The sequence below is a fragment of the Vanellus vanellus genome (assembly GCF_965231255.1).
Source record: "Vanellus vanellus genome assembly, chromosome: 4".
Classification (NCBI taxonomy): Eukaryota; Metazoa; Chordata; class Aves; order Charadriiformes; family Charadriidae; genus Vanellus; species Vanellus vanellus.
The window spans coordinates 20,254,249-20,277,855 of record NC_138909.1 but is presented as its reverse complement, the minus strand read 5'-3'; the positions used below and the strand labels follow the sequence as shown (position 1 = coordinate 20,277,855).

The 23,607-nt window shown below is 44.2% G+C and overlaps 1 protein-coding gene across 1 annotated transcript in view; it reads left to right on the top strand.

Moving 5' to 3' along the window:
• Window positions 1-23,607, top strand: part of AFF1 (ALF transcription elongation factor 1) — a 94,006-nt gene that overhangs the window by 52,321 nt on the left and 18,078 nt on the right. Inside the window, exons 4-11 of the mRNA XM_082481998.1 lie at window positions 7,358-7,402; window positions 9,596-9,682; window positions 10,449-10,485; window positions 10,858-10,909; window positions 15,951-16,005; window positions 16,137-16,174; window positions 17,609-17,771; window positions 21,228-22,145. Of these exons, the coding sequence (XP_082338124.1) occupies window positions 7,358-7,402; window positions 9,596-9,682; window positions 10,449-10,485; window positions 10,858-10,909; window positions 15,951-16,005; window positions 16,137-16,174; window positions 17,609-17,771; window positions 21,228-22,145 (1,395 nt within the window). The remainder of the gene's footprint in view (window positions 1-7,357; window positions 7,403-9,595; window positions 9,683-10,448; window positions 10,486-10,857; window positions 10,910-15,950; window positions 16,006-16,136; window positions 16,175-17,608; window positions 17,772-21,227; window positions 22,146-23,607) is intronic.

Sequence of the window (23,607 nt, the reverse complement as noted above, 5' to 3'; positions counted from 1 at the left end):
TGTAGGCCCACTGGTGAATGAGACAGGTGCCCTAGTGGTGGAGGATGCAGAGAAGGCAGAGTTACTGAATGCCTTCTTTTCTTCGGTCTTCACTGCTAAAGCTGTCCCTCATGAATCCCACACTCTGAAGGCAAAGGGGAAGGTCTGGAGAGAGGAAGATTTTCCCTCAGTTGAGGAGGACCGTGTCAGAGACCACTTGGCCAAGCTGGACATTCACAAGTCCATGGGCCCTGATGGCATGCATCCGCGAGTGCTGAGAGAGCTGGCGGATGTTATTGCTAGACCACTCTCCATCATCTTTGAACGGTCATGGAGAACAGGAGAGGTGCCTGAGGACTGGAGGAAGGCTGACGTCACTCCAATCTTCCAAAAAGGCAAGAAGGAGGACCCAGGGAACTACAGACCAGTTAGTCTAACCTCTGTCCCTGGGAAGGTAATGGAGCGACTCATTCTGGATGTCATCTCCAAACACATGGAGGAACAGGAAGTTATTGGAAGTGGTCAACATGGATTTACCAAGGGTAAATCATGCTTGACCAATCTGATAGCTTTCTATGATGTTATAACTGGTTGGCTGGATGAGGGGAAAGTCGTGGATGTCATCTACCTTGACTTTAGCAAGGCTTTTGACACTGTCTCCCATGACATCCTCATTAGGAAGCTGAGGAAGTATGGGCTAGATGAGGTGACAGTGAGGTGGATTGAGAGTTGGCTGCGGGACAGAACTCAGAGGGTTGTGATCAGCGGCACAGAGTCTAGTTGGAGGCCTGTAACCAGTGGTGTCCCCCAGGGGTCAATACTCGGTCCAATTTTGTTCAATATATTCATTAATGACCTGGATGAGGGGACAGAGTGTATCCTCAGCAAGTTTGCTGATGATACCAAACTGGGTGGGGTGGCTGACACCCCAGAGGGCCGTGCTGCCATCCAGCGTGACCTGGACAGGCTGGAGAGCTGGGCAGAGAAGAACCTAATGAGGTTCAACAAAACCAAGTGCAAGGTCCTGCACCTGGGGAGGAAGAATGCTAGGCACCAGTACAGGTTAGGGGCGGACCTGCTGGGAAGTAGCTTGGAGGAGAAGGATCTGGGGGTTGTGGTAGACAGTAAATTATCCATGGCCCAGCAATGTGCCCTTGTCGCCAAAAAGGCCAATGGAATCCTGGGCTGCATAGGGAAGAGTGTGGCCAGTAGGTCGAGGGAGGTCATTCTCCCCCTGTACTCTGCACTGGTGAGGCCACAACTGGAATACTGTGTCCAGTTTTGGGCTCCCCAGTTCAAGAGGGACAGGGAACTGCTGGAGCGAGTCCAGCGAAGGGCAACTAAGATGATTAAGGGCTTGAAGCATCTCCCGTATGAGGAAAGGCTGAGAGAGCTGGGACTCTTTAGCCTGGAGAAGAGAAGGCTGAGGGGAGACCTTATTATGGCATACAAGTATCGAAAGGGTGGGTTGAAGGAGGATGGAGCCAGGCTCTTTTCATTGGTTCCAAGTGACAGGACGAGGGGCAATGGGCACAAGTTAGAACACAGGAAGTTCCGTTCAAATACACGGAAACACTTCTTTACAGTGAGGGTGACAGAGCACTGGCACAGGCTGCCCAGGGAGGCTGTGGAGTCCCCTTCTCTGGAGATTTTCAAGACGCGCCTGGATGCAGTCCTGAGTAATGTGCTCTAGGCAATCCTGCTTTAGCAGGGGAGTTGGACTAGATGATCTCTAGAGTTCCCTTCCAACTCCGATAATTCTGTGATTCTGTGTGATTCTGTGAAGTTATCAGGTAGATGGTAATTCCTGCAGGTCTTTGAGTTTTTGTGTGCTGATAAAGTGAAAGCATTAATGTCTTTATTATTCTGGTAAAGAAACTGCATTAAAATTTGTCACCCAAGCATGTGGTATTTATATATATATATTTGTTTCCTGTAACCATACATTGGTTTCTGAATACATTATTACGTTGTGCTGCGTGCATGTAAGTGAGCAGAAAGAGAGTTGCTGGAATCTGTAGGAATTCATCTATTAATCTCTCTGAAGTAACTTCCTCAACTGCATTTTCCCAGAAGGAAGATGAGTATAGCAGTGCTGCCTGAAATGACTCTGAATTGTGTGTCCTTCCCCACTTCATTATCTGGGCAATGCACTTGCATTATCAGAGGTTTCCAAAGTGTTGTACCTACAGTAGATGTTAAATGGAAGCACACAACTTCTTTGTCAAAAAAACCCTGAATCAAAATAAAACAGCTCCCCCCCAAAAAAACTCAAAATATATGGTACATCTTTTTTTCTTTTTTTATTTAAGCTTCCGCAGGTAGAGATTTCTTCTTGGCTGAGGTCATTAGTAGTGAGGAAAAAGGAAGTGGGTGATTTTTTTTTGTGCAACTACCAAGGTGGGGAGAGGGTGGATGTGGGATTTAGGTCATGCTGGTCTGAGCTGTTACGTTGAAGTTACATTGAACAAAAAGGTTTGAGTGAAGTCCTTTTCAGACAACTTCAGTTGTACCTAAGAGTACTTCAGGCATATTGCCTTGTAGCACTGTCTTAACTTTGAGATGATAGGTCTTTGCAAAAACATTACTTGGCCTTCATGATCCAGTTGTGCGGGTTGGTGAACTGGAAAAACATATCTATTGCAAAAATTATAAAAAGGAGAGAATGTGGCAGCGTCTCACCGTTTTAAGAGCATGTTGCTTGTTCTTTAGTGACTGAGAGGCTTAGAAGTCTTATTAAGAGTAGTCTCTGCGTTTTTCTGTAGTCAAAATTTATTTAATGGCTTTGACTTTGTTTATCTAGCTTTTTGGCCCAAAAACCTTAAAACCAAACTTATCCTTGACATTGTGAAACATCTGTTATGCCAATTAAGTCGTGAATCCTCATCAAAAAGATACCTGAAAAAAGTCTTTATGACCTTTTTAAACCCCTTCTCTTTGCTTTTTAAGCTTGCAAGTAAGGAAGTCATCTGTTAAATTAGCCTTGCAAAACTTATTATGGAAATTCATCAGTCCAGATTCTGCTCCCATCATAAGTTATTGTTTGAGAATAATTTTCAATTTGCCCCTTAAATTATTGGTCATGTAAAGGGCATGAACCATGTTAAGGTCTGTGTCTAGCTGTTCCCTCGGATTTTTGTGGATAAGCGCTGCAAATTACAAAGGCGGCAGTTTCTTCAGCCTGCTGTCTTAAAGTAGTTTTCTGTCTTTCTGAACGAGATTTCTTTCCAAGTTACATCCATTTATTTAGCCTCTCCAGAGTCTGCGGGCCTGCATCAGTGGAGGAACTGGGCTGGAGTCTTAGGTCAGATGTGAGTACCTGCTTGCAGCTGGACATGTGCGGCTGGCTCTGGTGGTGCTTCTGCTAGAGGAGATGGTAAATGGAGAAGCATGCTGCCCTGCAGACCTGTTATTGAAGCGCAGCATCAGTTTGGGTAGGAATGTTGGCATTAAAAAGCAAAACGAAAACAAAAACCCAGGGACTCAACGGTTCTGGATGTCCCGTGATTGCGCTTGGCCTTGGCCGTCAAAACGTTTTGTGAGTGGCACTTGGAGGCATCTGCATCATTCCCAAACCGACAGTGAGTATGAAGGTGGCATGAGGAAATCCTAGCTGGAGATTGTGCAGATGTCAGTGTCAGCCAGCAAATATGCACAGGGCTTAAATCGAGTTGTCTGTGGGGAGTACGATGTACTGTTCCCTGTAAAGGCTGTCAAACTGCTAGCGGGGATAGACAGCAACATGTAATATTTGATCTTCTATGCCCACAGTCCTCAGTGGAGCTGATCTCGTTTCAGTATTTCTTTGGCTTTATGGCTTTTTAACTCTTCTTCTTTGACCAACGTTGTATTTCTCCTTAAACTCTTCTCTTCAAAGTGGCAAGGACAGCCCTTGCTGCTGGGTGGCAGTTGTGGTTTAATGGTAGTTTACAGGCTGAAATACAGCTGACATGTGACTTATAGGGAAAAAAAAAAAAAAAAAAAAAGGAGGAGGGGGGCAAAACATTACTCAGGGTGCAGAAAAGCCCAACTCCTTCAGGCGCTGGACGGTTAGCTTTGTAAGAGTCACTGCAGCTGGGACAGAGTGAAAGGGTGCACGCCCGTCCTCTCCAGGGCCAGCGGGTTTGGGGCACAAGGACTGATGGGCTGCAGTGGCAACTTACGGTAGAAATGACAGTTGCACACCTACCCAAGAGACAGGAGGGCTCCCTGGTGCAGTCAAATGGCCCTGACCAGTTTTGTTGTGGTTTTGGCACTGAAAAGAAATTTTCTGTGCGTGTCCTGAACAGTCTGTGATTTTAATCTCTCGAGCAAACGTTTCACCGTGTATTTGATATGGGTGTTGCAAGTCCATTTGTGGGCAGCAGTTTTGTTTGCCTATTGCACACTTTCCTGCTGGTGAAAGCGTCATTCAGTTTTTCAGTCTTAGGGTGCCGCAGGATGGCAGAACAGAGACTAAAGATGGCTGAAAACCTGTCCTCTTCAGGGAGAGACTCTAGTAGGGGCATGGGCTTCCTAGCGTGTCCTAACTCAGTGGCTGTGGGAATAAACTGCTGGGCAAAGCTGAAAGCAATCCTGACAAAAGTAAACCTTATGTTCTGTACCTCCAGAGCTGCACGTATTTTGGGGATACTTGTGTCCTTTAAAAACAATAGAGGTCCTTGTGCTGCCGCTGCAGACTTCTGCAGTACTTGTGCAGGCGTGCGTTTGCTTTCCTTTAAATTTTGTGCTGCGAAGAAGAAAGTGGTTTCTGCTAAGCCACCGGACCTGTGAAGAACAGCAGACAGTCACTGAACAGTGCCCTTCGGGCTTATGATAAATCCTCCTGGCAATTGCACTATGAATACTCATTGTATGTAAACCTGTATCAATTTCAAAGCCTCTTCAGGCTTATCTGAAAGAACTTCAGGAAGGGCTGTGAGTTGTTTGGCAAGGATAAGAGAGGTCCAAACTGGCTGTTGCAGATATTCTCTGATTCGCAAGTTAATTGAATTCCACTTTTGTCATCAGTTATCACTTTATAAAACTCAAGTTTCTGGAATGGGAGAAGCAAACGGATTTTGATTTGTTGCAATTGATCCATTGTAGAGAGAGGTTTTTGAATACTTTGTCCAGGTGGGATCTTGATTCGTTATGTTTTGTGGGAAGGTTTTTTACTGTGGTGCTCTCATGGGATATCGCAGGAGCTTTCTGCAGTAATCTGCTGGTTGAACGCTGCTTTTCTGTGCCTGCTGTTCACCACTTATTAAATTAAGAAGTAAATTAGGTGTTTGAGCTATCAAGTTAAGCTTGCTGGGAAGAAAAAGGGGAAAAGAGAGATTGCGTTTTGGCACTGTGAGTTCTGAAGCTTCCCGATCTCTTGCTGTGTGGTAGAAGTTCCCTGCTGTTTGCTCTCCCTTTCCCCTCCTCCTGCCTGCTGTGGGGGGCTTCTGCAAGCAAGATCCCAGCCCCTTGCCTTCATTCGTGTGACTTATCTGGCCGTGCCTCAGCTTCTGTTTGTCTCGAGGTGAGTAAGGTCAGATGCAGCTATCCGTGCATGATTTTCTGAAGAGAAGTCAAATCTTTGTCAAATGAGCGCTGCCTCAATGAGAGCCTTTTGTAGACATAGACAAATGAGGTTGCAGGGAAAAGAGAAGATTCCTCACCTGCTCTCGTCCCTCCAATGCAAATAGTGCAGCATATGGGAAACAGATGAGTGACCTTTCTGTGAGAGTGTGAAGGATGACACTTTTTGACTTGATTAAAGTGTTTGCTTGCTCTGCTGTTTACCTTGATCTGGGGAAGATGGGTAAGGTAAGGTAAGATGGGGCACTGTAGCTCGCTACCCTCTTCCTTTAACACAAGGATCGTCTCAGTGGCCTTTCCCTTTTCAGCGGTTATGCTGATTGCTGAACATTTCCATTGAATCTCTTGTTTATAGGCAAGAAGCTGGTCTTGGATGCACTTTGCTCATTTTAACTACTCAGCCCTTTGGTTATTTTTCATTCCGATTTCCTTTGATAGGAATGGTTGGGAAAGGATGTGTAAACGACATGTGCTTTCAAAACACATGCGTTGCTAGTAGATAAGCCGATCCATCGAAGTGAAGTGGTGTTCCCTGTGGCCAGGTGGCGAGTCAGAGCGTGGAAACAGTGCAGGTCCTGCTGCAGAGCATCCCCAGCACCTAATTCTGCCAGGGGCATGGGAAGGAGGGCCCTGCTGCTGCGTCCTCTCCCACCAGGCACAGCCTGGGCATGGGGCAGGTGGGTTCTGTCAGGGGGCATCGCCGCTCGCCCTGGCTGTGCAGTTACTCTCGTCCCCACGTGCCTGAGGAGCAGGAGGCGTTCACTGTGCTTGTCCCAGCCCCTGCGCCTTGCCCAGCGGTACCCACACTGCTGATGCGTGGTGTCGCACGTGTGCAGGAGGGTGTCCTGCCAGGAGCCGCTCAGTGGTTTTGCTGATACATTAAAAGCAGATTTATGTGTTTGCACAGGCTGCAATGTCTGCTGTTTGTTATATAACTGGCAAATACCAGCATTGCCTTCGTTTTGTGCTCTTCCCCAGAGCTTTGTTGTGCCTGGGCTCGGGAGCCTGGTTGAAGGCAGCTGTGGGCGCTGCTGCGGCTGTTGCCTGGTTCCCTTCAGGTGGCACTGCTGGAGTGCCAGGGCACCAGCAAAGAGATGGCCTCCTTTCAGAGGTCCTCATCACACTTGCGCTCGGGAGTCCTGGCCCATGCCAGGTGGGCACGTATGTGGTGGTCACTGCCTGGGCTCCAGTGAAACGGGTGGGGGAAGTACAGGGGCAGTCCCTTGATCGAGGTCATCTGCAGACTTTTCCAGAAATCACCATGTTGTTCCTACTCAGCAGTACGTTCAAGGTTTTGTTCTGAACTGCGCAAGTTACAATTGTATGCTTTTCTATTTTTTACTATCAGTTGATGTTCCCACGAGCCCAAGAGCTGGCATTCAAGGGTCTGGTGTGTGATTCCTCCACTTAAAACCACCTCTGCTTTGCCCTCTCCAAGCTTAGGGCTTTGTACTGGCTTCTTTTTCTGCTGAAAGCACATGAGTTCGTAGAAGAACGTGAGCCATGAAACAAGAGGAATCCTGCCAGCTGAACGAGCACCACTGTTGAATGAGCTGTTTCACTTTCCTTCTTTCTAATCTTTCTTAGAATGTATCTTCTACTAAAGACTTGAAAAGAACAGGCTTTGTAGAAGTGCATTATTAACTGGCCTTCTGATGGGGCCTTTAATTCTTACTAGGATTTTATTGTTAATGGGCTTTCATGAAATTTATAGAACTGTTGGTAAGCCAGTGTTTAATGAGTGCATCTGTGTCTCATGTCAGTTGGTAAAAACAAAACAAACTCATGCTGCTTCCCTCTTTTTTTGTTGTAGCAAACCTTCCCCAGTGATGTCCACTCCATTGAAGAAATTTTGAAGGTAGGTGCTCTTAAATAATCAGTCTCTGTGGTTGCTTATATTTTGCATGCATTAAACTAGCGTGTGGGGAAAGAATGTCATTCTGTTTCTGTTCTGTCAGTGGATGTTGTAGTCACTAAAAGTGGTGTATTTTGGGATATGCCGTGGAGCAGTAAAGATAAAAGCTTCAGATACAGGTGGAGTTGGAAGACCAATAATGGTCTTCCTATCAGTATGTAAGTGTAATGCAGTGTGGTGCAGTTCAAGAGCAAGACTGACAAGTCATCTGAAACAGCCAGAGCTGCTCCTTTGTCGAGTCAGGGGGTTGCCATTATTGAGTGTGTTTCCTCCAAAGGGGCTGGACATGCTGCCTGCTGTCCATACTGCCAGCCCCAGCAGCATGGCCCTGAACAGGAGCACGCACCTGCATCCGTCCCACCTGCCTGCGCAGGGCACTGCTGCTGCACTGTTTCTTCTTCACTGTAATTATAGTCCATTCGTGCAAAGCTAAGGCAGCTCTGATGCAAAACCGTCTCCGTAACTTTGTGTTAGAGTTGGCTCTGTGAGCAGTGTGCAGGCTTCCAGTAGCTGGCTCTGAGTACATGTCACCCATTCACTGTGCAGGGTGTGAAAATGCACTGGGACCTTTAATAAAGGTCTTCAGTAAAAAACACTTTAATAAAGTAAAAAATGGCTGGTCGTTCTGATACTGAGAAGACAGTTCCTTGATGTCAAATGCTGTTCTGAGACATGGGAGTCCTAACAGGTGTTTGGTTTCTGTGATTCGCTTCCCTCACGGTTGCTTCAGATCCTGATGCCTTTATTGCTCTCGAGAAGCTGTTCTTGAGGCAGTGTTGTAGCTGAAAGGTAGTTGTGCACAGGTGCTCACTAGCTGCTGTGCACTGGTTGGTATTGCAGCACAAGTACTCCTCCTGGAAATACTGCATCATTTTGTGTTTCACAAGACATCCTGTCTTCTTGCCTTGTGTGCAACGCATAACACTATTTTTGTAGCAACCACAGGGAAGCACTGACAAATGCATGAAGAGGTGTAGTGCAGTATATTGAGGAGTTAATAATCTACTGAAAGATTGGAGAGCTAGTCAGTGAAGCGAGCAATGAGCTGAACAGTGGGAGGGGAGAAAAGAGAAGGCAAGGGTGGTAACAGTGCCATCAAATAGTCACTCAGGTTAGTTGTAGGCTGCTTCCAAGTTTTGCACAGAAACCCCTGCAGATTGCTCTAATCCCTTCTTATAGAGCCAAAGGTAGCAATGTGGTTTCATTCCCTATGTATCTTTGCGTTTCATGTTGTTCCTAATAGATAAGGAAACTAGGGACACTCCTAAACTTTCATATTTGTGCCTTGTTGAAAAAACGGCACTTGTAAATTATGGCACAGTAGACTTTCACGCTTCAGTCTATTTCATGCCAAAAGTACAAAGATGCACTTTGTACCGACACGTTTCTCATAATTTTTTTTTTTAAGCCCCTGAGCAAACTGCGTGTGGTGCATGCTCATCATGAGATGTGTTCCGCACGAACATAATTCCTAACTTTCATTCACCTGTTAGTGATGGTGGGTGAGAGTGAGGGCAGGGGAACAGGGCAGGAGAATTCCTGAAGACATAGCACATCGGGCAGTCTCTTTCTTTGGTTTGAAACTACGTCCCAGAGCTCTGCGTCAAAGATGTCTTGGTCGGTCGGAGCAAAAGCCAATAGTCCAGGCAGAATAGCGTGGGGAACGGCTGGCAGTCAGCACTCTCTGGCTGACGTCCTCACATTATGTGAAAAGCCTTTTGGAGTGTTGTTGCTGTAAGGGGTTATAAGAACTTCTGTGAACAGGAAAGTCCTGTGCTTTGAGGAACCCCAGAACTACTCATACAGGTTTTATTTACTTTTCCCTTTATTAACTGTGATAGCTGTAAGACTGAGGCCTAATCCTGCAAATACAATATGTACTTAACTCTCTACGAGCTTCACTAAGATTGCTATTACTTGGGCAATGGGAGTATGCTTGCAGAAGAGGAGCAAGTCCTCTCCATGGTCTGGCTGCTGTGATCAAAGGAGGGTTTCTTGCTGTGGTACCAGCTCAGCTTTACAATCGGGTCAATAAGGACTTTATGGGAAGATCTGTATGAACCTCTTAAGCTTAAAAGCTCACCTGTGTGTATCAGCAAAAAATACTGCAAGCCGCTTCTCTCAATCTCTTTCCAGGAAATGACCCACTCATGGCCACCTCCCCTGACAGCTATTCATACGCCTAGTACAGCAGAGCCTTCCAAATTTCCATTCCCAACAAAGGTAAAACACCCTCTTTTTGCCAGGGTTTTTGATAAATTAGAGGAACTCTTTCCGGCTCTTGCATGTGTTTTCATCTGATTTTGTCCCTCTTTCATAGATAAAGGCTGTTAGGAGATATTATCTTTAGAAGTCAGATAAATTAAAGCACAATGGATCTTGAGTTGTATAACAGCTGCTTGCAATGTATCATTTTACTGAGAATTAGATCAGATTGTGCTTCTGAGTAATTGTTTTTGAGTGGGCTTTATGGTAGTGTAACTGTCTTTCCTCTTTTTTATTTTTTTAAGCAAGATTTGTATTTTTAGAGTTGAAAGACGTTTGAGCCAGAGGGGGATGAATGAATTAATATTTCAATGACTTACACATTTGTTACAATTGTGGGCTTGAAATGTGACTGCTTTTCCGAAACATTTTAAGCATCTCATCTCTGTTGCCGCATAAAAACCATTTCATCTTTATTGCCAACAAAAATACTTGCTGACTGTGTTAAACAGAAGTGTTTGGCAGCTCTTATAATTTTTTTTTTAATATTTCTTCAAAAATGCACATACCACTGATGTGCTAGGAACGCATTTTTGGTGGCAGTAGCACGTATCACTTCTCTGTCCATCTTAAGCTATGTCAGGCCAGCTTAGACTATTGGACACTTCAAAGTCATACTTTGACAAGTTAGTCAAAGTATTTATTACAGTACGTAACCAATATGCTGCTATTGAGAGAGCTGATTTATTTTATTCTTAATTTGCACTTTGTCCTTTCTTTCTAGGAATCACAGCATGTTGGATCTGTAGCACAGAATCAGAGTAAGTAGAAATCCAAAGAAAACGCACTTAATGTGTGTATTGACATAGTTGTGTGTTGTGTGCTATACGTTGAAGTGAACATCAAATGTTTACATTGATTAAGGAATTTAATTCAACGTTGAACAGTGATGAATTTAGAAAATGCTTAGGAAATTGCATACACTCATTACCTAGAAACTAAGACAGCAGTTCAACAGAGAGCAAGCAGTATTTCGTTAGGAAACCCTGTTTGGAGTGATGAATAATCTTAATGGCAAACAATTGCATTCTGGAAGAAGGTGACTTTCTAATCTGATGCTCAGAGACCATAGGTTAAAATACCTACTTTAGTGTGAGGCAAATAAAAGCAACTGATTCATTTTTGATTTACAGAACAGTATGAAGCACCTTCAAAAACGTTGCCTATTTCTCAGCCGAGAACATCGTAAGTAACCAGACTCAGTTCCCATCTCTACTGTGCAGTTATTTAAATGACCCTGGAATGAATTACAGTTTGGCTTACTTGATGATTCTGAAGATTAAGGCTTTACCAGTCTGATTTTTCTCAGAAAATTTCAATGCAGGGAATTTTCACCAACAGAAACATTACTGTTTCATGATTATAATGACTGTGTTAAAAACAAAACAAAGCTGAAGAAAAGAAACCCAACCATTAATGTACCTGATTTAAGGTTTTTTTCTCTTCTAATATTATTTAATATTATGTAGCTGTGGCTACATAATATCTTGTCACACTTAGTGCTATTCAAACTACTAATAATTTATTAAACTGACATAAACGATAAGGGATACAAAATGAATCTGATCTGTTCTGCATATAATTTTGAAGCTTGTGGGGGCTCGTAAAGCTACAGCTACCAAAACTGTGAAAACTAGGGGTGAAATTTTAAAGCAATTGTATGATAGAACTTTCTGCAATTGTGCAAGGAAAAGTTTTCTAAAAAGTGTTGTCTTAATTCTGTTTTCATTTTTAAAAGCAAACAAACAGGCAAAAACTTAAATGTTGACTTTCTAAAAACCTCTATTTATATTCTAAGAATGTTAGCCTGTTGCAAAGTGGGGTGAAGATGAAGTTTCTAGAGCTTTTTTAAATAGTATTTTAAATATATTTCTACTTTTCTTTATCTAGTTATTCTTTTTCCTATCATGTTACGTTTTCTTTCAGAAGAAAGCTTCTTAGAATTTGAGTCTCAGTCTAAGATGTTTATGCGTAATCACTGCAAAAGCTTTACAAGGCTAGGAAGGAGTGCCAACTAATAAATGAATCGGTCCAATAGAAAATTTTAAGTTGGTGGATAAAATAACTTGGTACTGTCCTTGTAGGTTAATAATTAATTAGGTTAATAATTATCTATTAATTAGGTTAATTACAGAAATTGCTTGAAGGTAGTTTTGTGTGGGCTGACATTAGTCTTTCAGGATTAACCTGGCCAAATTGGCAGCATTGATAGCCCTGAGTAACAAATAGAAATCTTTCCATGTCTGGAAAGCTAAGGCGTCCCTGGGCAAGGCAATTGCTGAACCATTAAATGCTTATCAGTCCATGTGATATATAAAGATCTCATGTTCCATGGAAGGCTGCAAACTACAGACCACAAAGCTTACTCCATTTGTTTTCCTTTTCCTTATCGTGAACAATTTAATTAAAAAACCCCCAAACTGGGCTAGTCACAACTAAGAGGAAGAGCATCTCTCCATCTTGTTTGAGATTGTAGAATTTTGCATTCAATCTCTGTAAGATCTGTAAAACAACCCTTTTTATACTGTTCCAGCATCATGCAGAGGAGCCCGCCCTCACTGGGAGCAATCAGCTACTCCCTTAATCCATTCTTTATTTTACTCCTCCTTCTTCCACCCCAGCTTGCTCCTCCTGAACAATTTCTGGCAATTTTCACTGCAGTATTAAAAATACTAGTTTCAACTGCAGCAGGCTCTGCCTTCCTCCTCAGCTACCCTACAACCATCATCTTTATTTCAACTATTCTCAGCTGCTTGTAAAAATCCCCCTAGAACTGTAGTCAGTTTTCCAGGTGGCAGAGAGAGAAGAGGCTTTCACTGTAATCAAGAATCTGAAAATACTCCTTTCTTAGCCCAAAGGTCCAGAATTGTAAATATGGCATGGTACATAGCTCTGTCCTTAGCCAACATCCCCTCTCTGCTCGGCGTCCTTCTGGGTACTTCAGAGCCAGCACTCATCTGCCCAGGGACATGCATACCCACAATCGACGACGGCAGTTGAAGCAGGAGGAACAGGGTGGTTTAGGTTTACGTCCCAAATGGAATTAAGCAAGATTTGCCCAAGAACTTCCTCTACATCTTTCCCTCGAACTCATGCGTCCCTTCTTTTTTGTTTTGTTTTTGGTTTCATTTGCACAACAGGGCTTGTTTTCTTTGCTGTTTAACGCACACGTGACTGTCTGAAAATTCAGCTGCCTAGAGTAGCTTGCATTACAAAGTGTAGCTGGCTGAAAACAAACAGCGTTTGTGCTGGTTAATTAGAAGTTGAAATCCCAGTGCCTCTGTGTGCCCAAATTAAGCATTCAGCTTTACAGAGCATGCAAGGGTTTCCCAGATGGCTTTCATTCTTGAATAGAGCCCCGAAGTTAGCACCTGGCTACACTGGAATGGAAGCAGCCCTTCTTTTAAAAGGGGAGATGCCAAGCTCATTCTTGGTGATGCATCTTTAACCTGGCTGGCAGAGAGGGACCAGCCTGTGCTTTCAGTGGGGTTGTTTGGCAAGTGATGTTAATTTTAGTGCTGCTTCTCGCTAAAAGAGCTCTTTTTAAATAGCTTTACAGGGAGATTGATGGTGTGTCTATAAGCTGCAAATGAACAGGTCCTGCGAATGAAAACTCGGCATCTATTAACTCCTGAGCTAATTAAAGCATTAAAATTATTAAAGCAGATTTATTTTCTTTAACTAGGCTATTTAACAATTTGTTGAAACCTTGTTTTGGGGAAACTGGTTTTGTCTATCCTTGTAGAAGTATGACTCATTTAAAGTTTTAGTGTTCTTCCTTCCTTGATCCTAAATTGAACTTAAGTAGTTGCAATGTTCTTTTATGCTGATTTGTTTTATTTACCAGCAGCTCAGGTGAAAAAGGTGATCCTTTTTATTACAAACAGTTAAATCAGATTTAAAAGATCTAGATAGAGTTTCCTTGCATTATTCTCTTAACCTCTAAAAGAAATGCATCTGTAGTCCACAATTCTTAAGGCAAAAGAAAAAATGAAAACATTTTCAGAACTTTTTAGCATCCCTGGAAGTTTGTTCATTATCACCTTTGAAGGATTACTTTCTCTAATGGATTGGGGGGAAAAAAAAAAAACAATTCATTGAGATGCCAACAGACATTTGCCAAACTGCCCAGAAGTGTGGAGAGTGGCTGTATTATTGCTACCCTTCCTTTTTTCCTATTTATGCCTCAGTGGACTAGCGGTGAGCTTCAGCTCTAGCCCACGTGCAAAGTTGGCACAGGCAGGATTGCTGCAGACTGCATGCCATTTGCCTTCTGTAGGAAATTCGGGGGCCTCATTTTCCAAGGTGGTGTCTCATAGTGATTCCTGTCAGTGTTTACTCTAAAGAAGAGGGAAGAGGTGACTTCCACTGAGAAGGTGTGTGAGGAACTGAGGCAGTGGAGGCTGGGAGATGGAGGAGGATAGTCACAGGGGAATGGCAAAGGCAAAATGCCTGAACAAAGAAAGCGCGTAGGTCATCATGAGTGTAATCAGACAGCGCCTTTGTGGCACTGAGAGCCTCTTCTGCATCAGAGAGAGGTACTTGGGGACTGTGGGGTCAGTACCTTTGCAGGAGGTGTCACCTATGCAGGAGGGGTTGGCTCCGTACTGGTAGACAAGGAGACCTTTGGGGTTTCTTCATGCTGTCCTGCTCCATGGGCAAGAGTAGATTCGTCCCTTCTGGTTTGTGGAATTATTTGTTTTGAGATCGTGCCAGCTTCAACCGTAAACACGGTCCTATTCCAATGAAAGTATCTCCATGCATGTCAACTGCTTTGGTATGAGTGTAAAAGAATTTATCTAGGTAGTGGGGATAGTACTTAAATAAGGGAATCACTTTTTTATTCAAAGTTTTTACTCCTCTTTTGTCATGGAATCATAAAAGCAAACTGCTCAGGGTCATTAGAGGTGACCCACAGGGCCATAAATCTTTTTCGCTTTGTTCATAATTTGAAATGAAGGCTTAAAAGAGTGTGAAGGTTTCTGTAGTTTTCCTTCTCCTAACAAGCACCAGGAACACTCTCTCCCCACTTTTCCAAGGTGATGTGGTTCACTGGGGATCTTTCATATTTGTTTTCATGCTATAAAATGTGTTGTCATGAAGGGTTGGAGGCTTATTTTTCTTATTTCTCACAGAGAGCCCTTAGATTGAAATGAGGCTGAAATAAGCAGAGTTTTGACCTGATTGATTAGAACCCCTGTCTCAGTTCCTAAGCGTTTTATCCAGTTTTTGGACACTTGTGTAACTCTCTGGGTTGAGGAGTCAGTCTCCAGCTAGTTTCAAGATTTGAACCACCGTACACTTGAATAACAAGAGTTTTGCCCGTCTGCTTTCCAACTCCTTTTGGGGGTGCCTGCATGATTGCCAAAGTGGGGGATAACAGTTTGGGAGAACTTTGGGTCCTTCCCCACAAATCCTTCCCTTCCAGCCTTTTAAGGACCTCGGTAATGCATTGAAATTGCCAGCAGTAGTTAGCACCTGCAGGTAGAGGACTAAATTAGGCTTTTTGGAAACATTTGTGGGCAGCCTGCTCTCTACTCTAGCAATAGTAAAAAAGAGTTTGTGCCTCCCAACTCGTAAACCACTTTGAGTATCTGAACTGCTCAATGTTATGGTTACTGCTGAGATGTGCACAAGTGTGAAGTTCATTGTGTAGAGAAGAAATAGGAGAAAGGCTTGACCTTGGCATTTACTTATGTATGTGCGATAGGAAACTTCAGCAGCAAAAAGAGAACTCCTGTGACAGAAGAAATATTCACAGGCCCTCAGAGTGTGAACACGCACAGTTTCTGGTGCAAAGACGATGCTTTCTGCCCCTTGGGGAGCCAGTGGAGGCTAATAGCGTGCTAATTTCTTGCTGTACAAGGATCAGCTTTCTTCCACGCCACCTTGCGGTCTTAGTGCCTAGGTAACTTTTCTTCGCTGTGTTAGTGTGCTAGGTAACCGTTGTTGAGGAGCACCGCCCTCGTAGAACTTTGTCTCAGTTGCCTGTAGATGGCAGCCGATGACACTGACCTCCAATTGCACAGTAAAATGTTGAGGTTGTGTTATGATTTTATCATTCATTCGGGTAGTGAGAGGGTTTAGCAGATTGAGCATGCCAAATGTTCAAAAAGGATGTGGGAGGTTGGTTTGTTTTGGCAAGTGCAAACCAAGTCTTTTTCAGTGTCTGCTGCTTGAAAATGTGTCTGCCTTGGCTGATATTTATCTTCTGGTTGTCTTTCAGAATGCTCCAGGACGACCTGCAGCTCAGTGATAGTGAAGAGAGTGGTGACGACCAAGTCAGTTTTAGATGTTTTATACACTAGGCACACAGACATCCCTTTAAATCACCACAACTTGTTGCGTTGTTCCGAGTTCCTTACGCTAACCTTTCCTCCCCCTCTCCTCTTTGTTTTTGTGAACAAAACAGGTTGTTGAAAAGCCACCTTCTTCACTTGCTCCTCCAAGGTACAGGTTTGTTCCCAAATTACTAGCTAGACCAAATAAGGAGGAAAACCAAAACTACTTTTTGTATATGGGGTAGATAGGTAAGGGTTCCTGGTTTCTCTTGTAGACACAGGCTTTTGTTTCTAGCTGCCTGAAGCTGCTTTTGAAAATTGGCTTGTGGGGGGTTTTACAGAAAGCTCCAATTGGAACTGAGTAATCCAGTCATGCTGGATTTTGCCTGTGAACCATAATTTTATTTCCCCAGCTGTTCTCTTTTTTTTTCTCCTCTTCCCGTCCACCACTGTGTATGTAGATCACGCTGGAGCTAATGGGATTTTCAGTTGTAGTAGTGATGGATGTGAATCCAGTTTTAGTTTGGAAGGAGGCCCAAAACAGCCAAGTGAGTGAAGAACAGGAAACGGTTAAGTAGACTCATTGAGGCTGTTTCAGCTCCCTGATAAGGCAGCTGATTGTAAGCAGCTCCTGCCATGTATTGTTAGTCAGAAGCAATATTCAAGGTAGACTCAACAGCCACATGCCAGCATTAGAGGAAGAAAGGTGGAGAAGCCCAGAATTTTTCCTACAGGAGAGCACTGAGAGACATTTTTGGCTTGATATCTGTATTCTTCAAGCACAGGGTAATGGTCGACAAAGTCAGACATGCAGAAGGGCATGCCGATTCTTGGCATGATTTCTGCGTCTCTGCAAGCTCTTGAAATAGAGTGTTCTCTTGATATCAGTCTGGATCAGCAAGGAGCTTGCCTCCAAGTAATACAAACGTGTTGATGCTGATATGGGAAACAGTTTTCAAAGTAAAAAAAATAAAAAAACCCCAACATTTTGATTTTGTAAGCCCATTTCAAAGCAAAAAGAAGCTGTGCATCAAAGTCGTGGCTCTCCCTCACTTCTATTCATTCCCATTGTCAGTGCTGGAGGAAAACACTTTTGAGTAGGGGAGGGTGTTGAAAAAAAGCCGCTGCTTGACATGGCTGTTAACGAAACAGTTACAGCACCTTGACCAAGTAACACAGATGAAGTGAAAAGGTGAAGGGGAGAATACAAAAAAGAGAAACCATCCTGGAATGTGTGTTTCCATCTTGTTAGCCTTTATTGGAAGTTTTTCTTTTGAGGGTTGGGGCTTTCAGAAAAGCACTTGTCAGTTTCAGTTGTTTTTTAAACTTTGGTTGGCTAAATGCTGCTTCATAGTGTAGCAGTGATGTCCTGCTTATGTATTTGTCTGACTGGGTTGGAGTTGAAGGTTTTATTATTTCCAGAGGTTTTTTATTCCGGTGCTTTATCTTTTGGGTATGGCAATGTATTCCTTTGGCCTTCTCCCATCTCCGCTCACTGCCAAAACATGGGGTTTCAGTTTTACTTTTGAATCTTGCTGTGTCAATATAATAAGTAACCTTCGCCCATGCTGCTTTCTAATTTTATCTCATGGTGGTCTAGCAGTGCCCTACAGTCCCAGCCCAAGAGTGTGGCATCAGCACATTCCAGCAGCTCGGAGTCAGGGAGCACCAGTGACTCAGACAGCTCTTCAGACTCGGAGACCACCTCAGAGAGCACCTCCAGTGACAGTGAAGCAAACGACCCTGCGAGAGCGTCAGCGCCTGAGGTGAATATTAAAATAAAATGTAGAGGCTGCTTAATACAGCCTCTTGCTTCAGACTCTCTGCTGCCTGAATGCAGTCAGGACAGGAGACCTGAAATAACGTCATCATTCATGTGTCCCCTTGACATCTTTGCTTCATCATCAGACTTTTTTGCCCTTTGCTTCCCTTCTAGAGTTTGTCAATTAAATAATCCTTAGTAACAGCATAATTAGACTTTTACGTGCCTAACCTTGAAGTGTTCCCCCTTCTACTTTGGCATCGTTGTCTAGCACTCCTGGAGGAATTAGTGTCATCGCTGGGGAGACACAAGTAAGGCACAGATGAGAAGCACGGCTTGTCTGGGATGTTTGGGGTGCACCTCTGCCCATGCAGGTTTTCTGAGTGCTGAGGCTGTGGGCTGGTTGAGGGTGAGACCAATTTCCTGATATGTGAAGAAGAGCCTTTCTTTTGCCTTAGAAGCACATGAAAGGGAGAATTTTATGTGCAGAAAACAAGTTTTGAGAAGGCATAGCTTTTCTTCTCATATCTAATACACTTCACCTTCCAGCAGTTCAGTTACGGAGTTTGCCTTCTGCAATGCGGTTGTCTTTGGAAGGAAACAGATATTATACTTCTACTCTTTTACCCAATCCTGCCTGCTTTGTTTTGAAAATACTGAATTGCAAGATCCTTCTCGCTTTAGTGAAATCCTAGCTATTTGCCATTGACCATCTTATCCTTTTTTATTCAGCAAACTGTTCATCCATGGTGCTCAAGGAGCAAATTATTGCACATGGCCCATTTGTTTATAGTCAGTTCTTCACATGCAAAAGCACAGACTTTAAGACCTATAGGCAATAGTTCCTCTTTTTTTTTTTTTTTTTTTTTTGAAGTCTCTTACTATTCTTTGTGTTTGGAATACCTAAGGAAAGCCCGTATGATGGTGTAGATCACAAACAAGGTAACCAATGGTAGAAGGTGCTAGAAAAGCATCAGAGTATGCCACTGTCTGCTAGCTACCTACATTATGAACTGAAGTTTGCTAAGTATTTTGGCCACGTTTTTATAGTGTTTAAATTAAAAAAAAATGCTCTTTGGTGGCTAATGAGTTAAAATTCTAATGAAAACAAAGCTGATTTGTGTTGTCTGAAAACTGTAATGGAATTTGTGGTTTAATTTTTCTTACGACCCCACGGTAAAACCAAACTGGTTTTTAAACCAGGTTTCTAGATTGACTCTCTGAAACACAGTTGAAGACATGTTTTGTTTATCCACATGTTCTACAGTGAGTTGAGTCTGGATAGAGAAGAAAATTGTGGTAGAAGAGATTCATTAGTCTTGGAAAACCTTTCAGGCTTTCTCTTTTTGGGGAAGAGTTGTGGGACTTCTGAGAAGGGAGAGTTGTGACTGGGGAGAATCGGTAAGGGCAGGAGTGTAACTGTGCCATGATGGTGCCCAAATAATGAGCTACACATTTAAGTGATGCTGACCCATACGTGGTGTTTTCAGAACAGGCCCCAGAGAATAATGCTCCTGCTTTGCAGTTTCTGTTGTCTTTTTTTAGGGTTAGTTGGGTTTGCTTTTCATAGAATCATAGAATGGCTTAGGTTGGAAGGGACCTTGAAGATCATCTAGTTCCAATCCACCTGCCATAGGCAGGGACACCTCCCACTAGACCAGGTTGCTCAAAGCCCCATCCACCCTGGCCTTGAACACCTCCAGGGATGGAGCTTCCACGACTTATCTGGGCAACCTGTTCCAGTGCCTTCCACCCTCAAAGTGAAAACTTTATTCCTAATATCTAATCTAAATCTAACTTCTTCCAGTTTAAAGCCATTCCCCTTCATCCTATCGCTACATGCCCTCCTAAAAAGTTCCTCCCCGTCTTTCTTGTAGGCCCCCTTTAGATACTGAAAGGCTGCTATAAGGTCTCCCCAGAGCTTTCTTTTCTCCAGGCTGAACAACCTCACCTCTCTCAGCCTGTCTTCATAGGAGAGGTGCTCCAGCCCTCTGATCATCTCTCTGGTCTTTTTCTCGTAATTTGTCAGACTCCTGTTAGGTTAAGCAGGGCTTGTAGCGACCACATTACGTTATCTGACCGTGTGTCCTGGTTTGAGATAGAACAAAACTAATGTTCCTTTTCAATAATTTTCCTTTTCAGTTTAGTCTGGTCTAACTGAATGCACTCTCTGAAATTAATGGTATGTTTTTCAGACAGTGTCTGCTTCTGGCAATCAAAAAGTCTGATGCTTATAGTTAGTACCAAGGAATAGTATGCCGAGAGGCTTTTGCTTATACTTATCTCTGTATCAACCAGGGTTAGCTAACTTTGTTATGTACCGAGTTGGAAGCAGAAGAGCGGGCAGGAGCGGACAGGACAGATGACCCAAAACTGACCAGCGGGGTATTCCATCCCATCTGCCTCATGCTCATTATAAAGCTGAGGGAGCAAGGGCTCAAGTTCCCTTTTCTTCAGTGGCTGGAGTCGGAGGAGGACTCTGTCTGTTCTGCCTTTGATCCTGATCTGTGTGTTCCTGCACCCAGTTCCTGTCTGCTGCTGAGTCCAGTCTGGGATTTCCCCAGTGCTGGCTGGTGACGTGATTGTCATCCTGGGAGCTCGATATTGGGTTTATATATATTTGTATATATTTCATTATTTTCTTATTAATATTATTATATTTTCTTTTTATTGTTAATATTTCATTAAAGCTGGTTTAGGGTTTTTTTTCAAGCCGTAAGTCTTTCTCCCTTATCCTCTCTCCTTTCTCTCTTCTGGGAAGGGAGAGGGGTTAATAGAAAACATCTGTCATTCATTTAGTGGCCAGCCCAGCCCTAAACTGTGACTCCAGAGGCCTTCAGACCTTGGTCATTGCTCATGCCTTGCTTGACCCAGAGGGAAGCAAGTGTTAAGTTGTGTAGGCAGAGGACTCAGAAGAGGCTGGACTTGATGCGGTAGCCATACAATTTCTTATGGTAAATGGTTTTCTTTTGGTTAAACCACAGGAGCCTGACAGCCTACCTGTCAAACTTCAATGAGATGTGATAGCTGGCACAGCCCCTTGTCCGTTTTGCTGTGTGCAAATAACTTTCCAAAAGCATTGTGAGGACAGCACCTAAACCGTTTTTACAATTGCTGCTTTTTTTAGACGTTGTCTGATTGTGCAACAATGTTGGTTAGTGGCAAACCAAGATGAAGCTTTCATGTAGACTACTCTCTTACTGGATGACAGGTAGGGCTAGCAGAGAACCAGGAGTGCTGTGCAACATATTTGATCCTGTGCAAAAACGAGGTCTGTGTTCCTGAAGTGAGTGTTCATGTGCACATACTAGAGCATCCTCACTGTCTCACGGTCTTTCACTTTCACGCCTTTTTTAACAATAAGGAGGAAATTTTACTGGGTTCTGATAAGCAGTGCTAGGATGGAAATAGCCCATAAAGGCATCAGTGTTGCATCCTTCTTTTCTCTTTTTGTCTGCAGCCTGACCCACCAACTTCTAATAAGTGGCAGCTCGACAACTGGCTGACCAAGGTGAACCCACCAGCAGTGCCAACCGAAAGTCTCAGCGAAATCGCCCATGGGGATGGATGTGAGGAGGGCCAGGAGCAGGGCGATGGCATCAGCAGCAATTCTTCCCACCAGCACGCTGAGCCGAGGGAGCCTCATCACAAAAGCTCCGGCCGAGCAGCCAGGGCTCCTCAGGACACTCATCTTCCAACCAAACACAACTGCCAGAAGTCTCCTGTGCGCACCGAGGAGCCCTCGCTCAGGCAGACTGTGGGTATCAAAAGGCCTGGCAAGGCCCCGGTGCACGAGGGGCCCAAGGGAGGCCTGAAGGTGGAGAGTGGCCCTGGTCCTTTTGACGTCAGAGACCAGTCTTCCAGAGACAAGCCAAAAGTCAAAACGAAAGGGAAGCCAAAATCCAATGACAGAAATGACCTGAAGCCGGCACTGCAAGAGCCCCCTGAGAACAGAAAGCACAAGAGCTCCCACCAGGCCAATGCCAAACCCTCCTTGGACCCCAAGCTCGTAAGAGACGTTTCGCATGGCAGTGCCCAGGAGCATCTTGTTCTCAGTCCCCTTCCTCAAGGCCAGGGCACAACCCCCACCAGGACTAGTGGCCACAGGCCTGCTGTCGTGGCCAGAGAGGATTTTCACAAGGAGAAACTTCCCTTGCCTATCAGGGAGAAGAAGTTGCTCTCACCAGTGAGGGACTCTCCTGCCCCTCAGTCCCTCATGGTGAAAATACATCTCCCTCTCCTGTCAAGAGTCCCCCAGCCCCCTGGGAAAGACAGTCACCAGAAGAGAGCAGAGGCCAAGGAACATCCTGGTGCAAGGAAGCAGGACTTGGAGAGGAAAACCACAGACACTCCTGACAAGTTGCTTCAAAAGAGGAAGGTGAGGGGTGGAGGGGGAGGTGGGTTTGTACAAGGGCCAAGGTGGTGTTTGAAAAACCCGTGTGGAGAGTTCATTTCTGTTTCATAGGTTGGGAGTGCACCCATTATGCTCCTCCTATAAAGGTGCTATCAAACTTCTAAAGGGAATGCGTACCAAAACTTTCCACAGATGTTTCTTGTTGATCACAAATCCCCTGCTGAGCAAATGAAAAGCCTTGTAAGCTGTCTAACAAATGCTTTGGTGGTTTAAAACATTTTTTTTCTGTGTTTTCTTGAAGTACTAATTTTCTCAGACACCAAAACCTCAGCCCTCCTATGTCAGAGAGGACCTTTGGGCAGCAGGCTGTGTCACAGCATGCAGCTGGGCAGCCTGCTGGGAGCATTTGTGGGTTTCTCTGCTTTCAGCCCAAGCAGAGCTTTGTAGGGCTGCAGTTCCCCCTCCCCCTGCAACTCCTTCAAAAGCAGCATAGTATCTGAAGCACCTTCCAGACTGTGGAGTCATCTGTGCTACCCATTGAGTGTCTGTTGTGGGAGAGCACCTTGCCTGCAGTTTGTGGGGGTGCCCACAGGGACAATTGACCCAGGCCACCCTGGTCTGTGGTTTTTGGTTTTGTCCATGTATGCACCTTCTGCTGCCTTTAGTCACGCAACCACAGTCTGAGTAGCGTAGTCTTTTCCTGTGTGGAATTATTTATTTCCATGAAACAGTTGTGAAGGCTTGCTTATGCAAAGAGGACTGAATTCTGCAGATGTAAACTGTGTTATTACTAGGGGTGATGGCAGCAGCCCCGTGCCTTTTACTTTTCCATAAATGCAGACTTTTGACTGAACCAGGTTCACTGATAGTAACAACCATCACTAAACCCTGCTTTGGATCTCAGCACTTGGATAAATATGTAGAAAATGTCTTTGGTTTTCCTGGAGCTGCTGTGGTGCTAGCAGCAATGCTAATGCTTAAAAGATGCGTGTATCCACTAAGGGGATTTGTAGAGTCCTTCAGCTATAATAGTTGCTTTCCCCTGAATTCCAAGACAGACCTTTATTTAACTGCGATGGTAGTAGCTCATGAGTGTTTTTGAAAGCTAACTGCCAAAGGGGACTGTGGATATACTTCCAGCCAGCTGGTTCAGCTGCACAGAGAGTTGGCTGCAGGTGTTAAGGTGAATGGGTATTCACTGTGGACGTTTCAGTGCCTGTGTAACTTTTTGGTCCTCCTCACAGAGCAGGTGGCTTAGCATGTGTGGGTGAATTACCTTGGTTCCCACGTGGGTTTCCTTTAGTCTTGTCATTTTCTGAGCTTCCCATAGTTGTGGGGAAGAGCAGGAAAATGGTGAAGAAACTTGAGAGACCCCGGCAGTCCCCCTCCTGCAGAGCAGCAAGAGAAAGGTGAACAGGCAGTAAATCTGTTGCTGCTTCTGTTGTCTCAAAGAGCCAAGAGAGGAGCTATTTGATACTAGACGTGT